The sequence below is a fragment of the Hyla sarda genome, chromosome 6 (assembly GCF_029499605.1).
Source record: "Hyla sarda isolate aHylSar1 chromosome 6, aHylSar1.hap1, whole genome shotgun sequence".
Classification (NCBI taxonomy): Eukaryota; Metazoa; Chordata; class Amphibia; order Anura; family Hylidae; genus Hyla; species Hyla sarda.
This window is the reverse complement of record NC_079194.1, coordinates 69,964,907-69,982,522: the sequence shown is the minus strand read 5'-3', so window position 1 is coordinate 69,982,522 and position 17,616 is coordinate 69,964,907. Positions and strand designations below refer to the sequence as shown.

At 45.0% G+C, this 17,616-nt stretch overlaps 1 protein-coding gene across 2 annotated transcripts in view; it reads left to right on the top strand.

Moving 5' to 3' along the window:
* Positions 1–6,917, top strand: part of LOC130275752 (parvalbumin alpha-like) — a 49,434-nt gene extending 42,517 nt beyond the window's left edge. For both annotated transcript variants that reach the window (XM_056524105.1, XM_056524104.1), the window contains 2 exons: positions 532–641; positions 6,733–6,917. In XM_056524105.1, the coding sequence (XP_056380080.1) occupies positions 532–641; positions 6,733–6,761 (139 nt within the window). In that variant the 3' untranslated portion in view covers positions 6,762–6,917. The remainder of the gene's footprint in view (positions 1–531; positions 642–6,732) is intronic.
* The last annotated feature ends 10,699 nt before the right edge of the window (positions 6,918–17,616 follow it).

Genomic DNA, 17,616 nt, shown 5'->3' with positions numbered 1-17,616 from the left:
ATGCCTAATACCTTTCAAAGTGACTGCACAAATAGTATAGGAGGATTGGCCATCTCCATACAGTGACGTGCATAATCATATTCAAGTTAGACTTTAATATTACTCCATAACAAGTCACAAGAGCATCTGTTGGAGACTGCCAGTATATAAATTCCCCAATATCCCCATTATAATATATTTACTGTGCTCAAAATACCCAGTAGCTGTCCAAAATACACTGGAATCCACAACAATGTTGAGATGGGTAAATTGCATCCCCAAGGTATCCTTTATAAACTGTCCTAAGACTGGCAAGATATGACAAGCATGGACACTGAAAAGATGTCAGACAAAACACCAATATTCCTTAAACCATTTAAGCAATACATAAAACCCATGACATATAGATCCCTTAATTTACACATAGTTATAAAATAGCAAACAAATGAAGAAAAAAAGCACAAAGATATTCTCCCTACTACTAACTCAAATGCAGCCTAATACCTTCTACATTGTAAATAAAATATTTGATCGTGTTTTCTTATTTTTTAGTTTTCTATTGATGCACTTCTCCCATAAAGCTAGAGCGCTCTCTGCCAAGGAAACCAAGCACATGCTTTCTACCTGTGACAAAGATAAAGATGGCAAAATCAGCATGGATGGTAAGTGTGTGGTAAAATAGGAAAGTGTCTCTAGGGGATATAGGTTATCTATGTCACCTGCTCCCTCAGTGGTCTAGTATTGCAATGCAAAATATAGTAACAGAACAACTCAATAAAGATAACAGGGGGAAAAAAAAAATTATTCTTTATACACTGAACTACAATGGTGCCCTGTTTTTTTGAACACTTCTTGCATACAGTAAATCATTAGTACAAAGGAACATCTGATTGGAAGGTGTTGGATGTCAGCATCTGCGATCTGCAATTGATGCCTTAGCCTGAGGATAGACCATCATTCATGTGCAAAACATGGTAATGTTTTGTGCAAACCTTACTGGTGAAAAAACATGCAACTTTTTCCAGTTTTAGGCTGCTGTCAAAGGTTTTTTTTTATAAAGTGGGTGGGGCTTATCAAGGTGGGGCCCCTCAACTGTCCTGCAGATTTACTATAATTTACATACATTTAGCCCAAAGGAGCACTGACAACAAAGTTTCTCCAAGTGTATTATGGGGCATGTGCTTTTTAATATATTTAGCACATCTTACTCTCATGTAGTTTTACTTAAAGGTCTTTTCCAATTATGAAACTTATTTTTCACTTTCTAATAACTTTATATATTTTACTACCTTTCTGTAGTTGTTCACGCTTTTCTTCTGCCTGAAGAAAATTGTCTGCTTGGTAGTCTTTATTAGCCCAACGTTCTGTCTAGTGTACATCTGTTAAAGACTTCCTGTTCCTTTTGTACACTCTAGCCTGGAATAAAGCCAACTATATTTATCCTATCTCCTTTCCACTACACCTTCTTGACTATAGCCCTGTCCACTCTACACACAGGAGCCTCCCACATAATGGAAGGGGAATGCAATTGGTTAAATCCCTAGTTAGGGTACGTTCACACTACGGAATTCCCATGGAATTACACGGACGGAATTCCGCGGTGTAAACTTAACATTAGTATGAATGGGTCTCCGCGAGACCCGTTGGCACTGGGAAATTTCAGCGGCTGACAAATTCGCCAATGAAATTGATTCCGTGCAATGAAAGAAGATATTCATTTTTTGCACGGATTCCTCGAGCGCTGCATAACCAACAATGGTGACGGCTCAGTGACCCGCGGCCCTAGCGGCAAAGTATTTTTGGCATCCATCGCTGAATTCAGATTCTGCAGTGTGAACGCACCATTAGAGTGTACAGCAGGAATAAATAGACTATTAAAGGATGTACAATAGATATAAAGTAGTTTAACAGAGAAGAAAGTTTATATCAAATGACAAGTAAAGGTAGCAAAATAACTTTATTTACCAATATTTTCTTCATTTATTAGTATAGGACAGTTACAATAGGTTTTATCATTGATAAACCTCTTTAAACTGGTGTGTGAAATGACAGTTTTACCAAATTTCCCCCGGTTTACTTAAGTGAAGACCTGTCCATGGCCACCAACGATGTTAACCTGAAAAGGGGTACTTCAGTGGAAAACATATTCCTTTAACTCAACTGGTGCCAGAAAGTTAAATAGATTTGTAAATTATTTCTATTTAAAAAGCTTAATCCATCCAGTACTTAACAGCTGCTGTATACTACAGAGGAAGTTGTGTGGTACTTTTCTGTCTGTCCACAGTGCTCTCTGACCACAGACACCTCTGTATGTGTCAGGAACTGTCCAGAGCAGGATAGGTTTGCTATCGGGATTTGCTTGTACTCTGGACAGTTCCTGACATGGACAGAGGTGTCAGCAGAGAGCACTGTGGTCAGACTGGAAAGAACAACTCAACTTCCTCTGGAGTATACAGCAGCTGATAAGTACTGGAAGGATTGAGATTTTTAAACAGAAGTAATTTGTTTAACTTTCTGGCACCAGTTAATAAAAAAAAAATGTTTTCCACCGGAGTACCCCTTTAAGTTGTTATTTTAAGCAATATTGAATTTTGTTATCCCCTTTAACACTTAACTATAAAGCCTTTCAAAATATACCATAGATAAAGTTGTTCCTAATATTGAACAATTTACAAAGAATGCCAATTGCTTGGAAGTGGATTAGTAAAGAGGTAAGCGAGCATTTACCAACCCCAACAACAAACATTACTCAATAGGAGATACTTACTCTGTGAAACTTTAAATCATTCTTCTAGATTCCAATTCCAATAATTCTTTGACGTGTATTTGATCTGCATTATACGTCTTAATTGATCAACATCCATTACAAATGTAATTAATTTAGCTACAGGCACAGGAGAAGACATCCAGAGATTATTCCTGATACAGCATCATATAACATTTAGCATAGTAAACATTCAGACTGTAAATCTATCCCTTTATATAAATGTACAACTGAAATGAGTCCTTTACTTGTGTATAGGTCTCCCTTATTTAGTAATGAAAAACTGAACATTTAGGGAACCTTTCTAAAATCTCTATTAATTCCTATTAAAATCTGAAAAAAATTTGAAAAAGTTACAAAAAACCACCATATCAAAAATGACACTCACTACTGACCACCATTTTAAAGTCATTGGGGGAGATTTATCAAGGGATTTAGAGATCTTTTTTTTGCTTACAAAAGTCGCACAAAAAGTCGCATGTGTGCCTAAAAAAATTTTTGTGCAACTTTTGGCTGTAAGCAAATTACAAAAAAGCTTACCAAAGCAAATTTCAGTTTTCACTTTGTAGTGGTCAGGGATTTATCACGTGCAAAAGTCACACAAAAAGTCGTAACCACCTCGAAAGCAGTGAAAATGTAAGCCAGCCCTCTCCTGGCTTACAAAACTTGCTTTAGAGTATTTTATATTTCCCGCCGGGAGCCGAGATCACAGCTCTGGCGGGAAATATGAAATCACAGCTGCATAAAGAAGCCCGGGCTCCGTCTTATAAACCGAATCCCCGCCACCTGCTCTTCTCATATCTCCCCTCCCACCGCCCCCCTATAAATCACATATCTCCAGCGTAATCTTAACCCGCCACCGCCACCACCACACCTTTCCTCGCCCGGCCGCCGCACTCCCCCCCCCCCTCATCTCCCCCCGCCGCTCATCTGCCCCCCCCCCACCCTCCGTATGCTGGCAGTTGTAGTCTTGCAACAGCTAGCAGGCTGGTGGTAGATGCGGCTGGCATCTTAACACCAGGGTGCCTCACGCTTTTTCTAAACTATAACTCCCATCATCGACATTGTAGTTTAGAAACGGGGTGCCTCCAGCTGTTTCTATACTACAACTCCCGTCATGGAAGTTGTAGTTTAGAAACGGGGTGTCTTCAGCTGTTGCTAAACTACAACTCCCATCATGGTAGTTGTAGTTTAGCAACAGCTGGAGTCTCACTGTTCCTAAACAGGTTGCCTCCAGCTGTTGCTAAACTACAACTCCTATCATGGGAGTTGTAGTTTAGGAACAGCGAGACTCCAGATGTTGCTAAACTGGAGGCTCACTGTTGCTAAATTTGAACACCCATCATTCCCAGACTGTCTGGAAATAATGGGGGTTGTATTTTAGCAACAGCTCGAGGCACCCTGTTTGGAAACACTGCTTTATGGGTCTAACAATGTGCTAACAAATTTTTGTTTGGTTTTTTTTCTTATCATTTCAGACCAGTTTATGCAGAGGACTACTTCGGATTTGGAGGACTACAACGATGACCCATGTTTTCGTTTTTTTTAAATATCAATAAAATGGTTAACGAGGGCTTGTGGGGGAGTATTTTTTGGAATAAAAGTTTTTTTTTAAACGTGTTGTGTTTTTTTTTTAATTTACTTTACAGGCTTAGTAGTGGAAGCTGTCTTATAGACTGAACCCATTACTAAGCTGGGGCTTAGTGTTAGCCTCAAAAACAGCTAGCGCTAAACCCCAAATTATTACCCTGGCACCCACTGCTGCTTGGTTGGTATCCGGCTGAGAATGAAAATAGGGGGAACGCCACACCTTTTTTTTTTTATTTATTTATTTTTTAAATTATTTAATTATTTCCCCATATTTTCATTCTCAGCCAGATACTAATCAAACAGCAACAGCCTGACGTTACAAGGGTGAGCGAGCACCATTGTTACTGGCCCTCCCCAGCCAAAATAAAGCCAGCCTGTTACCGCCTAGGCCCAGGAGCACCATTTTTGACTCTCCGGGCCTGTTGGTACTGGCTCTGCCTGGCACCCCTGTGGCGGTGGGTAATAATTGGGGGTTAGAGCTAGCTGTTTTTTAAGGCTAAGCCCTTGCTTAGTAATGGATTCTATCTGTAAGATGGCTTCCACTACTAAGAAAGTAAAGTAAATTTAATTTAAAAAAAACAACAAGTTTAAAAAAAATTATTCCAACCCCCCCCCCACAAGCCCTCGTTAAAGCGCAACTGCCATCATATTTTGATCCCCAAACCACTATAATGGTGTTCCAGATGAGTATAAGGTGACTGCAGTCATACTTTTTATGGCTGTTTGTGCTTCTTTTCTTACTAATAAAAACCTTTTCTCCACCGTCAAATACAGTTGGATAGGCATGGCTTGGGGTTCGCAAATCCCCGGCTTCGCCACTCCTATCCTGCCTCCCAGCACTGGTCTTACTACACAAGGCATGCGCCTGACCCTTCGGCTCTAACATGCACGCGCCACTGTGCTGAATTGACAGAGGGAGCGCTCGCTCCCTCACTCCGCAAGCACTCGCTCCAGACGTCTCTGCGGTCAGCGCTCACTGCCTCTAGTACAGCACATGCGCATAGATGTCGGGAGCGAGCGCTCACTCTGTCAATTCAGTACGGCGGGGGGAGCACGTTAGAGCTGAAGGTACAGGCGCATGCCTTGTGTAGTAAGACCAGCGCTGGAAGGCAGGATAGGCGTGGTGGCGGCGGGGCTTTGCAAACCCCAAGCCACGCCTATCTGACTGTGCCTGACTGCTAGATAAAAGGTTTTTATTAGTAAGAAAAGAAAAAACAGCGATAAAAGGTATGGCTGCTGTCACCTTATACTCGTCTGGAACACCATTATAGTGGTTGGAGGGTCAAAATATAATGACTGTTGTGCTTTAAGCATTTATTTATTTTTTTTTTTTTTAAATCACTGGTCATCTACGTATTCCACTGAAGAATAAAAAGTCCTCTCCATACACGGATCTGAAATGAGAAGAAAAAAACGAACTCAAAAAAAATAGTTTGTACATTTACGGGGGAAAAAAAGTAGTAAAAACTTTTAATAAACACAGAGGAGGGGAGGTGGTGTTTCCCAGTGGTGTTATGAAGTTATTGATTGGTTTTTGCTTATGTGTTCTATAAAAATTGCATTCTAACGTAATTTATTGGCTTTTGCTTATGTGAGCCAAATTTGTCAACCCCCTGTGATAGTATGATAAATATGTCACACATAAGCAAAACCAAAGCAAGAAAAAATGCCTACAGAACTCGCTTACCAAAGCAAACAATTATAAATGTCCCAGATTGAGCGTACTGCAGCATCATATACAGAACCCTTATAGTCCAACGGTGAGTATCAAACAGTAAATATCACAAGTGTAACTATTCCTTTATATCCCAGCAGTCAATCAATCACTTCCGTGGTCAGCAACCACACAGTAACTATAAACCTGTATTCACACTAGCATTGCTGGCCACCATTCCTTACCTGCAACAGAGTCCGTTTTAAGAAATAGTCACTAATAAGTTAAGTGGGCTAAATCTCACATAGTCAGACACAATTCGTTTTTAAGACTCCAGAGCAATTTCAACTTCCTCTGGAGCATACAGCAGCTGATAAGTACTGGAAGGATTAAGATTTTTAAATAGAAGTAATTTACTACTTTGTTTATCTTTCTGGCACCAGTTGATTTAAAAAAAAAAATAGTTTTCCACCGGAGTACCCCTTTAAGCCATAATAAATAGCCGCTTTATTCCAAAGACCCCCATCATCCCACAATAAATGTGACATCCTTGATAGTTACACGTTGAGGCTCATCAGTTTGATGGCCTCTATATTTATCCATTTTATGATTGCTTTACTTTGGGCCGGGGCTATAAAGCAGAGATAAGATGACAGTAACTTATAGGAACCATCATTTCAGCACATGTGTCTTTGCTTTGTGCTTCTTTTTTACCAGATTAACTTCCTACTGTCTTTGTTCACAGACTTTGTAACCATGGTGGCCGAATCCTAAGCAAGAGAAGCTCTGTTGTTATTTTAGCAAAGCCTTTCCCCTCCTTGGACACCGATTTATGTATTGATCCCATTTTCTACACCTCTGGTCCCTGCCTATTGGATCTCCGTGCTGGAACAAAGAATAACACAATGCAATAAAGGGCAATAACATCAAAGAAAGTATCATCTCTCTTTGTTTGTCTTCATTGTTTGGTAGTTTCTTTTTTTAGGTTACAAAAGAGAGATTATTGTGACAATTGTGTCGTTTTCGGATTACTCGGGTGGGGGTGGAGGGAGGGACAGGGGGAACACTTGTTCTTGTCTCGAAAGAGGACCCATCAATGTATAGCATTTCTAATGAAGTCATGAATTGTTCCTGTACTAGTAAGAATGATTATTGTGTATTAGACATGGTAAATATCACTGACTAATGCCACCATAGTGTTATTGAATACAAAACTACTATACTAAGACCAATAATGCACCTATATAATGACCATATGTACAAGATGCAGCTCTACACTAGTTCTGTGCTTTGCAGACAGTATAAGTTACATCCAGTGACTGACAGGTAACATCTAAGAAACATAGAATGTGTCGGCAGATAAGAACCATTATGCCCATCTAGTCTGCCCAATGATCTGAATCCTATCAATAGCCCCTGGCCCTATCTTATATGAAGGATAGCCTTATGCCTATCCCATGCATGCTTAAACTCTTTCACTGTATTTTCAGGGACCACTTGTGCAGGAAGGCTATTCCATGCATCCACTACTCTCTCAGTAAAGTAATACTTCCTGCATAAACCTTTCCCCTCTAAATTTAAAACCATGTCCTCTTGTGGTAGTTTCTCTTCACAGGTGATGTCTACTATGATTACTTTGATTCTTCTAACCATCTCATGTTAGGCTCCTGAAGGGTTGTAAGACTACAAAACCAGGCTTCAACTTTAGCAGTCACCTTTTATGGGTCCTAACAATGGTAGGGTTTATGGTAGGGCAGAATAGCTACAGTTCTATTGGATCCATTTATTGAATCTTTTTATTGAGGAAATGCTTGGTGTGCAATGATCTTTTATTTTACACCATTGGTGGTATCCCAGCTTGGCACCTCAGCCTTGTGAAAACCCACAGGGGAGCTAACCCCAAGAGCTGCCACCACCATGCCCATCGAGATATGCCACACAAGAAAGTGGATCATCCTACAACAGGATATAGACCTAGAACCCGAGTAGTTTATAGAGTAAGGTAAAGCAGGCGCTGATCACATGCTGTATGTATTCTGTATTTTCTGATTATAATTGTGGTTTGTGGAATAAGACTTCACGTACTCCACACAATCCTAAACCATCCGTTATCTTAACTAATATACTGTATGAATGAGCGTAAGAGTAATAGGATGGATATATAACTCCTGATGGAAATATACAAATTAGAAGGAGATAAAAGTCATATGCAGATCATTAGACTCTGTATACTGTACTGTTCAGGATCAGTATGACCAGTATCATAAGTAAACAGCACCAAGATGGAGGTGATATACAGATTTCTACACTCTATATAAAAGAAAGAGACTATAAACCTGTACAAAGTAAGATCAGTATGTAGCACTGAGATAGAAGTCATATTGAAATAATATCCCTCATATACAGGGAGGGGGACTGATAACGTGTACACAGCAGGGTCAGTCACAGCTGAAATAATTTATTATGAAAACCAGTGCAGTCCCCATACTGTATCATCATCATCATAACACATAAGATGCCCCCAGCCCAGTGTCTCTCCTCTCCTGCACACAGCCCCTGTTCCCCCCTATCACACCAGGACTCATTATACAGCAGTAATCGATTATACTTTGCCTTGTCTGCAGTGAGTGTACACAGGAGCAGCATCAGCAGTGTGCGATGTAGAGGAGCAGATACATGAGGAGACATGGTGACTACCAGGGGTATTGCTAGGTCTCTAAAAGAAAGGGGGCTAGAGTCCATAGCCCAAGCCACGCCCCCTAACCACGCCCTCATTCATTGCCCAATTGTGCATGGCCTCCTCCTTCAATATACTCCCTACTACTAGCAGGCAACTGTACAGTGTGGTTGCAGCAATCACACTACTACCACCACCATACTGTTACTGACCAAATCCTGTATACTGAGAACAATATTACCAATAATACCAGTATACAAGGGTGAATATTATCACCATACATATTACCGCCATACTGTTACTGACCATATCTAATCAAAACTAAGACCAGTATTACCAATAATATCAGTACAAAAAACATAAAATGGTCAGCATCTCCAAACGAGATGAAACACGTGCACACTGCTAGTTTTGTGTGTTACCAATGCGGACAAATAATACTGCCATACCATGACCACCACCATTACCACTGACTAGTAACACTATTCCTGGAAAGCCTGCAGTTTTGCGACATCTGTAGGAGCATTGGTTGTGGAACACTGCCTTGGAAGCTACAGAGAGAGAAAAGATGGTGGTGAGGAGGTACAGGTATTCTCTGGTGCATTAAAGGGAACCAATTATCAGATTTTACCCTATATAATGCTTGGCAAAGCGTTATATAGGGTAAAATTGTTGTCCTCACCATCCCCGGGGGACGCTCCTGCCCCCAGGGATGGTGAAGATATGAAGTTATGAACTAGTCGACGCCGCCGCCGTAAGTAGTCACCTGGGCGGGGACCTCTTCTCACCTACTCCCGTTCTTCGGCCGGGAGCGACGCCCCCTCCGCTTGATTGATGCGCCGCGTCATTGTTCCGCTCACTGAACAGACGGAGCAGAGTGATGACGCGGCCCATCAATCAAGCGGAGGGGGCGTCGCTCCCGGCCGAAGAACGGGAGTTGGTGAGAAGCGCTCCCCGCCCAGGTGACTACTTACGGCGGCGGCGGTGACTAGTATATAACTTCATATCTTCACCATCCCTGGGGGCAGGAGCATCCCCCGGGAATGGTGAAAATAAAGATTTTACCCTATATAACGCTTTGCCAAGCGTTATATAGGGTAAAATCTGATGATTGGTTCCCTTTAAGTCCCAGATTGCTTTACTATAGAGGGGGAGCAGCTCCCTGTCTAAGGCAGTGTTCCCCAACCAATGTACTTCAAGCTGTTGCAGAACTATGTGATACCTTGGTGGGAGTATAGGGTCGTTGGGGTGTAGCTTTTCTTGAATTATAAAGGGCGCTGTTAACCCTTGTCACTCGTGACGCCAGGGTGAGGGTTAAATACTGTAATGGTGATGGGCCTATCCCAACTTTCCCAAGAACGATAGGTGAATGCGTAATAAATGGATTGTCCACAACCACTATCAACTGAAACTTGCAGGAACTTTTACTGAAGATTTTCTGAAGCAGACAATAGCAATAACAGTCCATGAACAAAGTCTATTTGTATTTGAGCAGCGATTGACAGTTGGTTGAGATCAGGTAAGCTCAATGTAGCTTTAGAAAGATTCTGTTGCATAGATCCGCTGGATTTAGGGGTTAATTAGGTCCAGTGATCTTGCGTTGAGTAGCAGGGAATTATAGATATATAACCGCTGTGGTATATGCCAGGGCCGCAAGGCTTTGGCATAGAAAATGTACTTGAAAGTTGCAGAGGTCCTACCTCGTTCAGTGACAGCAACCCAAGAGAGAGAGAGATCAATGGCCGCAGCTCCCTTATATGGGCAGGGGCGGGCCATTTTGGATTGGTCCGAAAAAACTGTCACTCACCGTTACATGGCATTATGGGAAACACCTGACTCAAGAACCACCTAAGGTCCTTCAACATACCATAGAGTCCTGAACCGTGTCACATGACCCGCAGGTCCTGCGACGCTAAAACAAGTGAGTAACACCATATACATATTTACATAGATAATATTTATAAATATCAAGTAACTAAGGGGTAACTAGGGGTTAATTAAGGAAGCGAACCCTGACAGTCCTAGGGACTCTGACTTTGGGGACTAATAACTAAGGCACAGTATGAAATACGGTGCCGGGACACCACAACTACAACTCTCAGCATGCCCAGATAGTCTTTGGGTGGAGCTGCTCACTCTCTATAGTAAAGATAGCGGTGAGAAGGTACAGTTACGCTTTTTCCAGGGCGTACCTTTACCTCCTCAATGCCATCTTTACTATAGAGGGGGAGCAGCTCCCAGCTAAGGCAGTGTTCTCCAACCAATGTACCTTAGGCTGTTGACAAACTACAACTCAGCATGTCTAGACAGCTTTTTGCATGCTGGGAGTTATAGTTTAGCAACATCTGGAGGCACACTGGTTGTGGAACACTGCCTTTCCAAGGCAGTGTTGCACAACCAGTGTGCCTCCAGATTTTGCAAAACTACAACTCCCAGCATGCCCAGACAGCCAAAGATTGTCTTGGTATGCTAAGAGTTGTAGTTCTGCAACAGCCACAGTGCTAGAGAATAAGAAAAAATGGTGATGAGGAGGTGGTAGGGAGGTGGGGTGTGAGGTCGTGGTGTGGATTACTTGTGTAGGCCACGGCAGGTGGCATGGCGCTCTGCTACTTCCCTGGGGCATGAAACAAAATGTGACATCACTGGGAAGGGCCAGCATCCTCCTGCAGCGCAGCACACCACTTCCCACAAGCGGTGGCTTTAACCCCTTAAGGAATAAGGGATTGTTCATTTTCGCACTTTTGTTTTTTCCTCCTTGCCATCTAATAGCCATAAGGCTTTCATATTTCCACCTACAGAACCATATGAGGGCTTATTTTTTGCACCACATATTATATTATATTATATTACTATAACATTTACAGTGAAACAAAAAAAATATGTTTGTGGGGCAAATTTGAAAGAAAAAAACTTTTAAACTTTTGAGGGCTACCGATTCTACGTAGTGCACTTTTCGGTAAAAATTACACATTATATCAATTCTGTAGGTCCATACTATTAAAACAGCACCCTTTTTAAAGTGGGGGAAAAAATTGTGCACGTTCTCCCACTTAAAAAGCTGAGAGAGTCCTGTAATTTTTATCATAGGTTACCTCAACTATGAGAGACATAATGAGAAAAAAATCCATAAAATCACATTGTCTGATTTTTAAAGAATTTATATGCAAATTATGGTGGAAAATAAGTATTTGGTCAATAACAAAAGTTAATCTCAATACTTTGTTATATACACTTTGTTGGCAATGACAGAGGTCAAACGTTTTCTGTAAGTCTTCACAAGGTTTTCACACACTGTTGCTCGTATTTTGGCCCATTCCTCCATGCAGATGTCCTCTAGAGCAGTGATGTTTTGGGGCTGTCGCTGGGCACCACGGACTTTCAACTGCCTCCAAAGGTTTTCTTTGGGGTTGAAATCTGGAGACTGGCTAGGCCACTCCAGGACCCTGAAATGCTTCTTATGAAGCCACTCCTTCTTGCCTGGGCAGTGTGTTTTGGATCACTGTCATGCTGAAAACCCAGCCATGTTTCATCCTCAATGCCCTTGATGCAAGGAAGTTTTCACTCAAAATCTCACGATACATGGCCCCATTCATTCTTTCCTTTACATGAATCAGTTGTTCTGGTCCCTTTGCTGAAAAACAGACCAAAAGCATGATGTTTCCACCCCCATGCTTCACAGTAGGTATGGTGTTCTTTGGAAGCAACTCAGCATTCTTTTTCCTCCAAACACGACAAGTTGAGATTTTACCAAAAAGTTCTACTTTGGTTTCATCTGGCCATATGACATTCTTCCATTCCTCTTATGGATTATCGTAATGCTCTATAGCAAACTTCAGATGGGCCCGGACATGTACTGGCTTAAGCAGCGGGACACATCCGGCACTGCATGACATGGGATTTTTGATCACCGTTCTTGTGATAATTTGGACACCAAGGGGTGAGATCTTGCGTGGAGCCCCAGATCAAGGGAGATTATCAGTGGTCTTGTATGTCTCCCTTTTTCTAATAATTGCTCCCACAGTTGATTTCTTCACACCAAGCTGCTTACATATTGCAGATTCAGTCTTCCCAGCCTGGTGCAGGTCTACAACTTTATTTCTGGTGTCCGCTCGTCACCGCTGCCCTGGATGTCGTCCTCCATCGCTGTCACCGCGTCCCCGTGGTGTCCCCGACGCTCCGGACGTCTTCTTCCCCGGGATCCACGCTCTCTGTTGCCGTCATCACGTCGCTACCCACGCCACTTCTATTGGATGACGGGACGGCGTGCGCGACGACGTAATAACGTCGAAGGAGAGCGCCGGCCATGCAAGGGATCCCGGCACGAGGCAGACACCGAGGAGGCAGGTAAGGTCCCTCCCGGTGTCCTGTAAGCTGTTCAGTCCCGAACAGCCCGACTGAACAGCCGGGTTAGTGTTATTTTCACTTCAGATGATTAGCTTTGATCGCCGCGTCTGAAGGGTTAATAAAGGGCATCACCGCGATCGGTGATGTCCTGTATTAGCCGCGGGTCACGGCCGTTGATGGCCGCAGGGACCGCCGCAATAGGTGTGTATTTGCCATATAAGACGCACCAACTTTTCCACCCCAGTTTTGGGGAAGAAAAAGTGTGTCTTATACGGCGAAAAATACGGTAACCCCTCAGTTACTGTGAACAGCATTGTATTACAGAGAGGGGCAGAGAGCTGTGTGCTGCCTCAGCTACAGAAACATTTTCACAGGAGAAATAATTTTTTAGGGCAAATTTGTGTCTTTGTTCTACAACAACTGGTCTGCTGGTTATAGTAGTCTTTAGACGGTATAATCCATATTGTCACGATGCCGGCTGGCAGGTAGTGGATCCTCTGTGCCAGAGAGGGATTGGCGAGGACCGCGCTAGTGGACCGGTTCTAAGTCACTACTGGTTTTCACCAGAGCCCGCCGCAAAGCGGGATGGTCTTGCTGCGGCGGTAGTGACCAGGTCGTATCCACTAGCAACGGCTCACCTCTCTGACTGCTGAAGATAGGCGAGGTACAAGGGAGTAGACAGAAGCAAGGTCGGACGTAGCAGAAGGTCGGGGGCAGGCGGCAAGGTTCGTAGTCAGGGTGGATAGCAGAAGTTCTGGTACACAGGCTTTAGACACACAAAACGCTTTCACTAGGCACAAGGGCAACAAGATCCGGCAAGGGAGTGCAAGGGAGGAGCTCAGATATAGCCAGGGAACAGGTGGGAGCCAATTAAGCTAATTGGGCCAGGCACCAATCATTGGTGCACTGGCCCTTGAAGTCTCAGGGAGCTGGCGCGCGCGCGCCCTAGAGAGCGGAGCCGCGCGCGCCAGCACATGACAGCAGGAGATGGGAACGGGTAAGTGACCTGGGATGCGATTCGCGAGCGGGCGCGTCCCGCTGTGCGAATCGCATCCCCAACGGCCATGACAGTGCAGCGCTCCCGGTCAGCGGGACTGACCGGGGAGCTGCAGGGAGAAAGACGCTGTGAGCGCTCCGGGGAGGAGCGGGGACCCGGAGCGCTAGGCGTAACAGTACCCCCCCCCCTTAGGTCTCCCCTTTTTTTGTCCGGTGACTGCCTCCCCTGGGATGAGGACACCGGGAAGGAATGGATGGTTTCCTCAATGGCAGGCAGTACAGCAGGAGTAGGAATGGGGAGGGAGGGCAGAGGGTGAAGCTTGGCACGGGGCAGGGAGACACAAGGACGGGAGCCATGAGGGGACACAGAGGCTTGCCTGAAGGGACTGGGAGGGGGGGAGAGGCATTTCCTGTGGCAGGCAGAGTCCCTAACGACCTTAGGGGGACCGGATACAGGAGGAACCACAGGGTCACGGCAGGGAGTACTGGGAACCGGTTTAAGGCAGTCCTTGGAACAAGAGGGACCCCAACTCTTGATCTCCCCAGTGGACCAGTCCAGGGTTGGGGAATGGTGTTGAAGCCAGGGTAGTCCAAGGAGAATTTCGGAAGTGCAATTGGGAAGGACCAAAAATTTAATTTTCTCGTGATGAGGTCCGATGCACATTAGGAGGGGCTCCGTGCGGTAACGCACGGTGCAATCCAACCTGGCTCCGTTGACCGCGGAAATGTGGAGTGGCTTGACAAGACGGGTCACCGGAATGCGGAATTTATTCACCAAAGACTCCCGAATAAAATTCCCAGAGGCACCAGAGTCCAGGCAGGCCACGGCTGAGAGGGAAGAGCTGGCTGAAGTAGAAATCCGTACAGGCACCGTGAGACGTGGAGAAGCCGACTTAGCATCAAGAGACGCCACACCCACGAGAGCTGGGTGCGAGCGTGCGTTTCCCAGACGTGGAGGACGGATGGGGCAATCCACCAAAAAATGTTCGATACTGGCACAGTACAGACAAAGATTCTCTTCCTTACGGCGATTCCTCTCTTCCAGGGTCAGGCGAGACCGATCCACTTGCATGGCTTCCTCGGCGGGAGGCCTAGGCGCAGATTGCAGTGGAGACTGTGGGAGAGGTGTCCAGAGATCTAAGTCTTTTTCCTGGCGGAGCTCTTGATGTCTCTCAGAAAAACGCATGTCAATGCGAGTGGCTAGATGAATGAGTTCATGCAGGTTAGCAGGAGTTTCTCGTGCGGCCAGAACATCTTTAATGTTGCTGGATAGGCCTTTTTTAAAGGTCGCGCAGAGGGCCTCATTATTCCAGGATAGTTCAGAAGCAAGAGTACGGAATTGTATGGCGTACTCGCCAACGGAAGAATTACCCTGGACCAGGTTCAGCAGGGCAGTCTCAGCAGAAGAGGCTCGGGCAGGTTCCTCAAAGACACTACGAATTTCCGAGAAGAAGGAGTGTACAGAGGCAGTGACGGGGTCATTGCGGTCCCAGAGCGGTGTGGCCCATGACAGGGCCTTTCCAGACAGAAGGCTGACTACGAAAGCCACCTTAGACCTTTCAGTAGGAAACTGGTCCGACATCATCTCCATGTGCAGGGAACATTGCGAAAGAAAGCCACGGCAAAACTTAGAGTCCCCATTAAATTTGTCCGGCAAGGACAGGCGGAGGCTAGGAGTGGCCACTCGCTGCGGAGGAGGTGCAGGAGCTGGCGGAGGAGATGATTGCTGATGAAGTTGCGACTGAAGTTGGTGCACAATGGTGGACACTTCCGACAGCTGGTGGGTTAGATGGGCGATCTGTCGGGCTTGCTGGGCGACCACCGTGGTGATATCAGAGGCAACTGGCAGGGGAACCTCAGCGGGATCCATGGCCGGATCTACTGTCACGATGCCGGCTGGCAGGTAGTGGATCCTCTGTGCCAGAGAGGGATTGGCGAGGACCGCGCTAGTGGACCGGTTCTAAGTCACTACTGGTTTTCACCAGAGCCCGCCGCAAAGCGGGATGGTCTTGCTGCGGCGGTAGTGACCAGGTCGTATCCACTAGCAACGGCTCACCTCTCTGACTGCTGAAGATAGGCGAGGTACAAGGGAGTAGACAGAAGCAAGGTCGGACGTAGCAGAAGGTCGGGGGCAGGCGGCAAGGTTCGTAGTCAGGGTGGATAGCAGAAGTTCTGGTACACAGGCTTTAGACACACAAAACGCTTTCACTAGGCACAAGGGCAACAAGATCCGGCAAGGGAGTGCAAGGGAGGAGCTCAGATATAGCCAGGGAACAGGTGGGAGCCAATTAAGCTAATTGGGCCAGGCACCAATCATTGGTGCACTGGCCCTTGAAGTCTCAGGGAGCTGGCGCGCGCGCGCCCTAGAGAGCGGAGCCGCGCGCGCCAGCACATGACAGCAGGAGACGGGAACGGGTAAGTGACCTGGGATGCGATTCGCGAGCGGGCGCGTCCCGCTGTGCGAATCGCATCCCCAACGGCCATGACAGTGCAGCGCTCCCGGTCAGCGGGACTGACCGGGGAGCTGCAGGGAGAAAGACGCCGTGAGCGCTCCGGGGAGGAGCGGGGACCCGGAGCGCTAGGCGTAACACATATCCAGCAGTCCATTCCTAATAGTATTTGAGAGAGAGTCTTATTACAATTTTAGGTTCAGTACACAGTGACTGTGTGCTCCAGCATTGTTGTCTACTGCTGGTGCTGTGGTTAAATTTTTTTTTAGCGTACTGTAGTGCATTTTTCTGCCTTCATAAGTGCATACCTTAATCTAAGGCGTGTACTTTTTTGTACCTGTTAATCTGTCAAGGGCCTACATACTGTGAAAGGACAGCCAAAAGTAATCACCGGCTGGTGTTTTACTCCAATACGTTTATTAACCCCTTAACCCCTTAAGGACGCAGCCCTTTTTCACCTTAAGGACTGAGCCCTTTTTCGCAATGATGACCACCGTCACTTTACAAATTAATAACGCGAAAACGCTTTTACCGAATATTCTGATTCTGAGATTGTTTTTTCGTGACATATTCTACTTTATTTTGGTGGTAAATTTTCAGCGTTAATTGCATCCTTTTTTTGGTGAAAAATCCCAAAATTTCATGAAAATTTTGAAAATTTAGCATTTTTCTAACTTTGAAGCTCTCTAATTGTAAGGAAAATGGATATTCCAAATACATTTTATTTTTCTTCACAAACACAATATGTCCACTTTATGTTGGCATCATAAAATGGACATACTTTTGCCTTTTGAAAAAATTAGAGGGCTTCAAAGTAGAGCAGCAATTTTCAAAAATGTCATGAAAATTGCTAAATCTGAAGGGACAGATGTTACAGAACTACAACTCCCAGCATGCCTGGGCAGTCAAGGCATGCTGAGAGTTGTAGTTTGGCAACATCTGGAGGGCTACTGTTTGGGCACCACTGTAACAGTGGTCTCCAAACTGTGACCCTCCAGATGTTGCAAAACTACAACTCCCAGCATGCCCAGACAGCCTTTGGCTCTCTGGGCATGCTGGGAGTTGCAGTTTGGCCCCCCTAGTGGTTGCCACAGTAAAGATCGATTTACTTTCACTTTCAATTCCCCCCCCCCCCCCCCCACTGTCGATTCCCTACCTGATC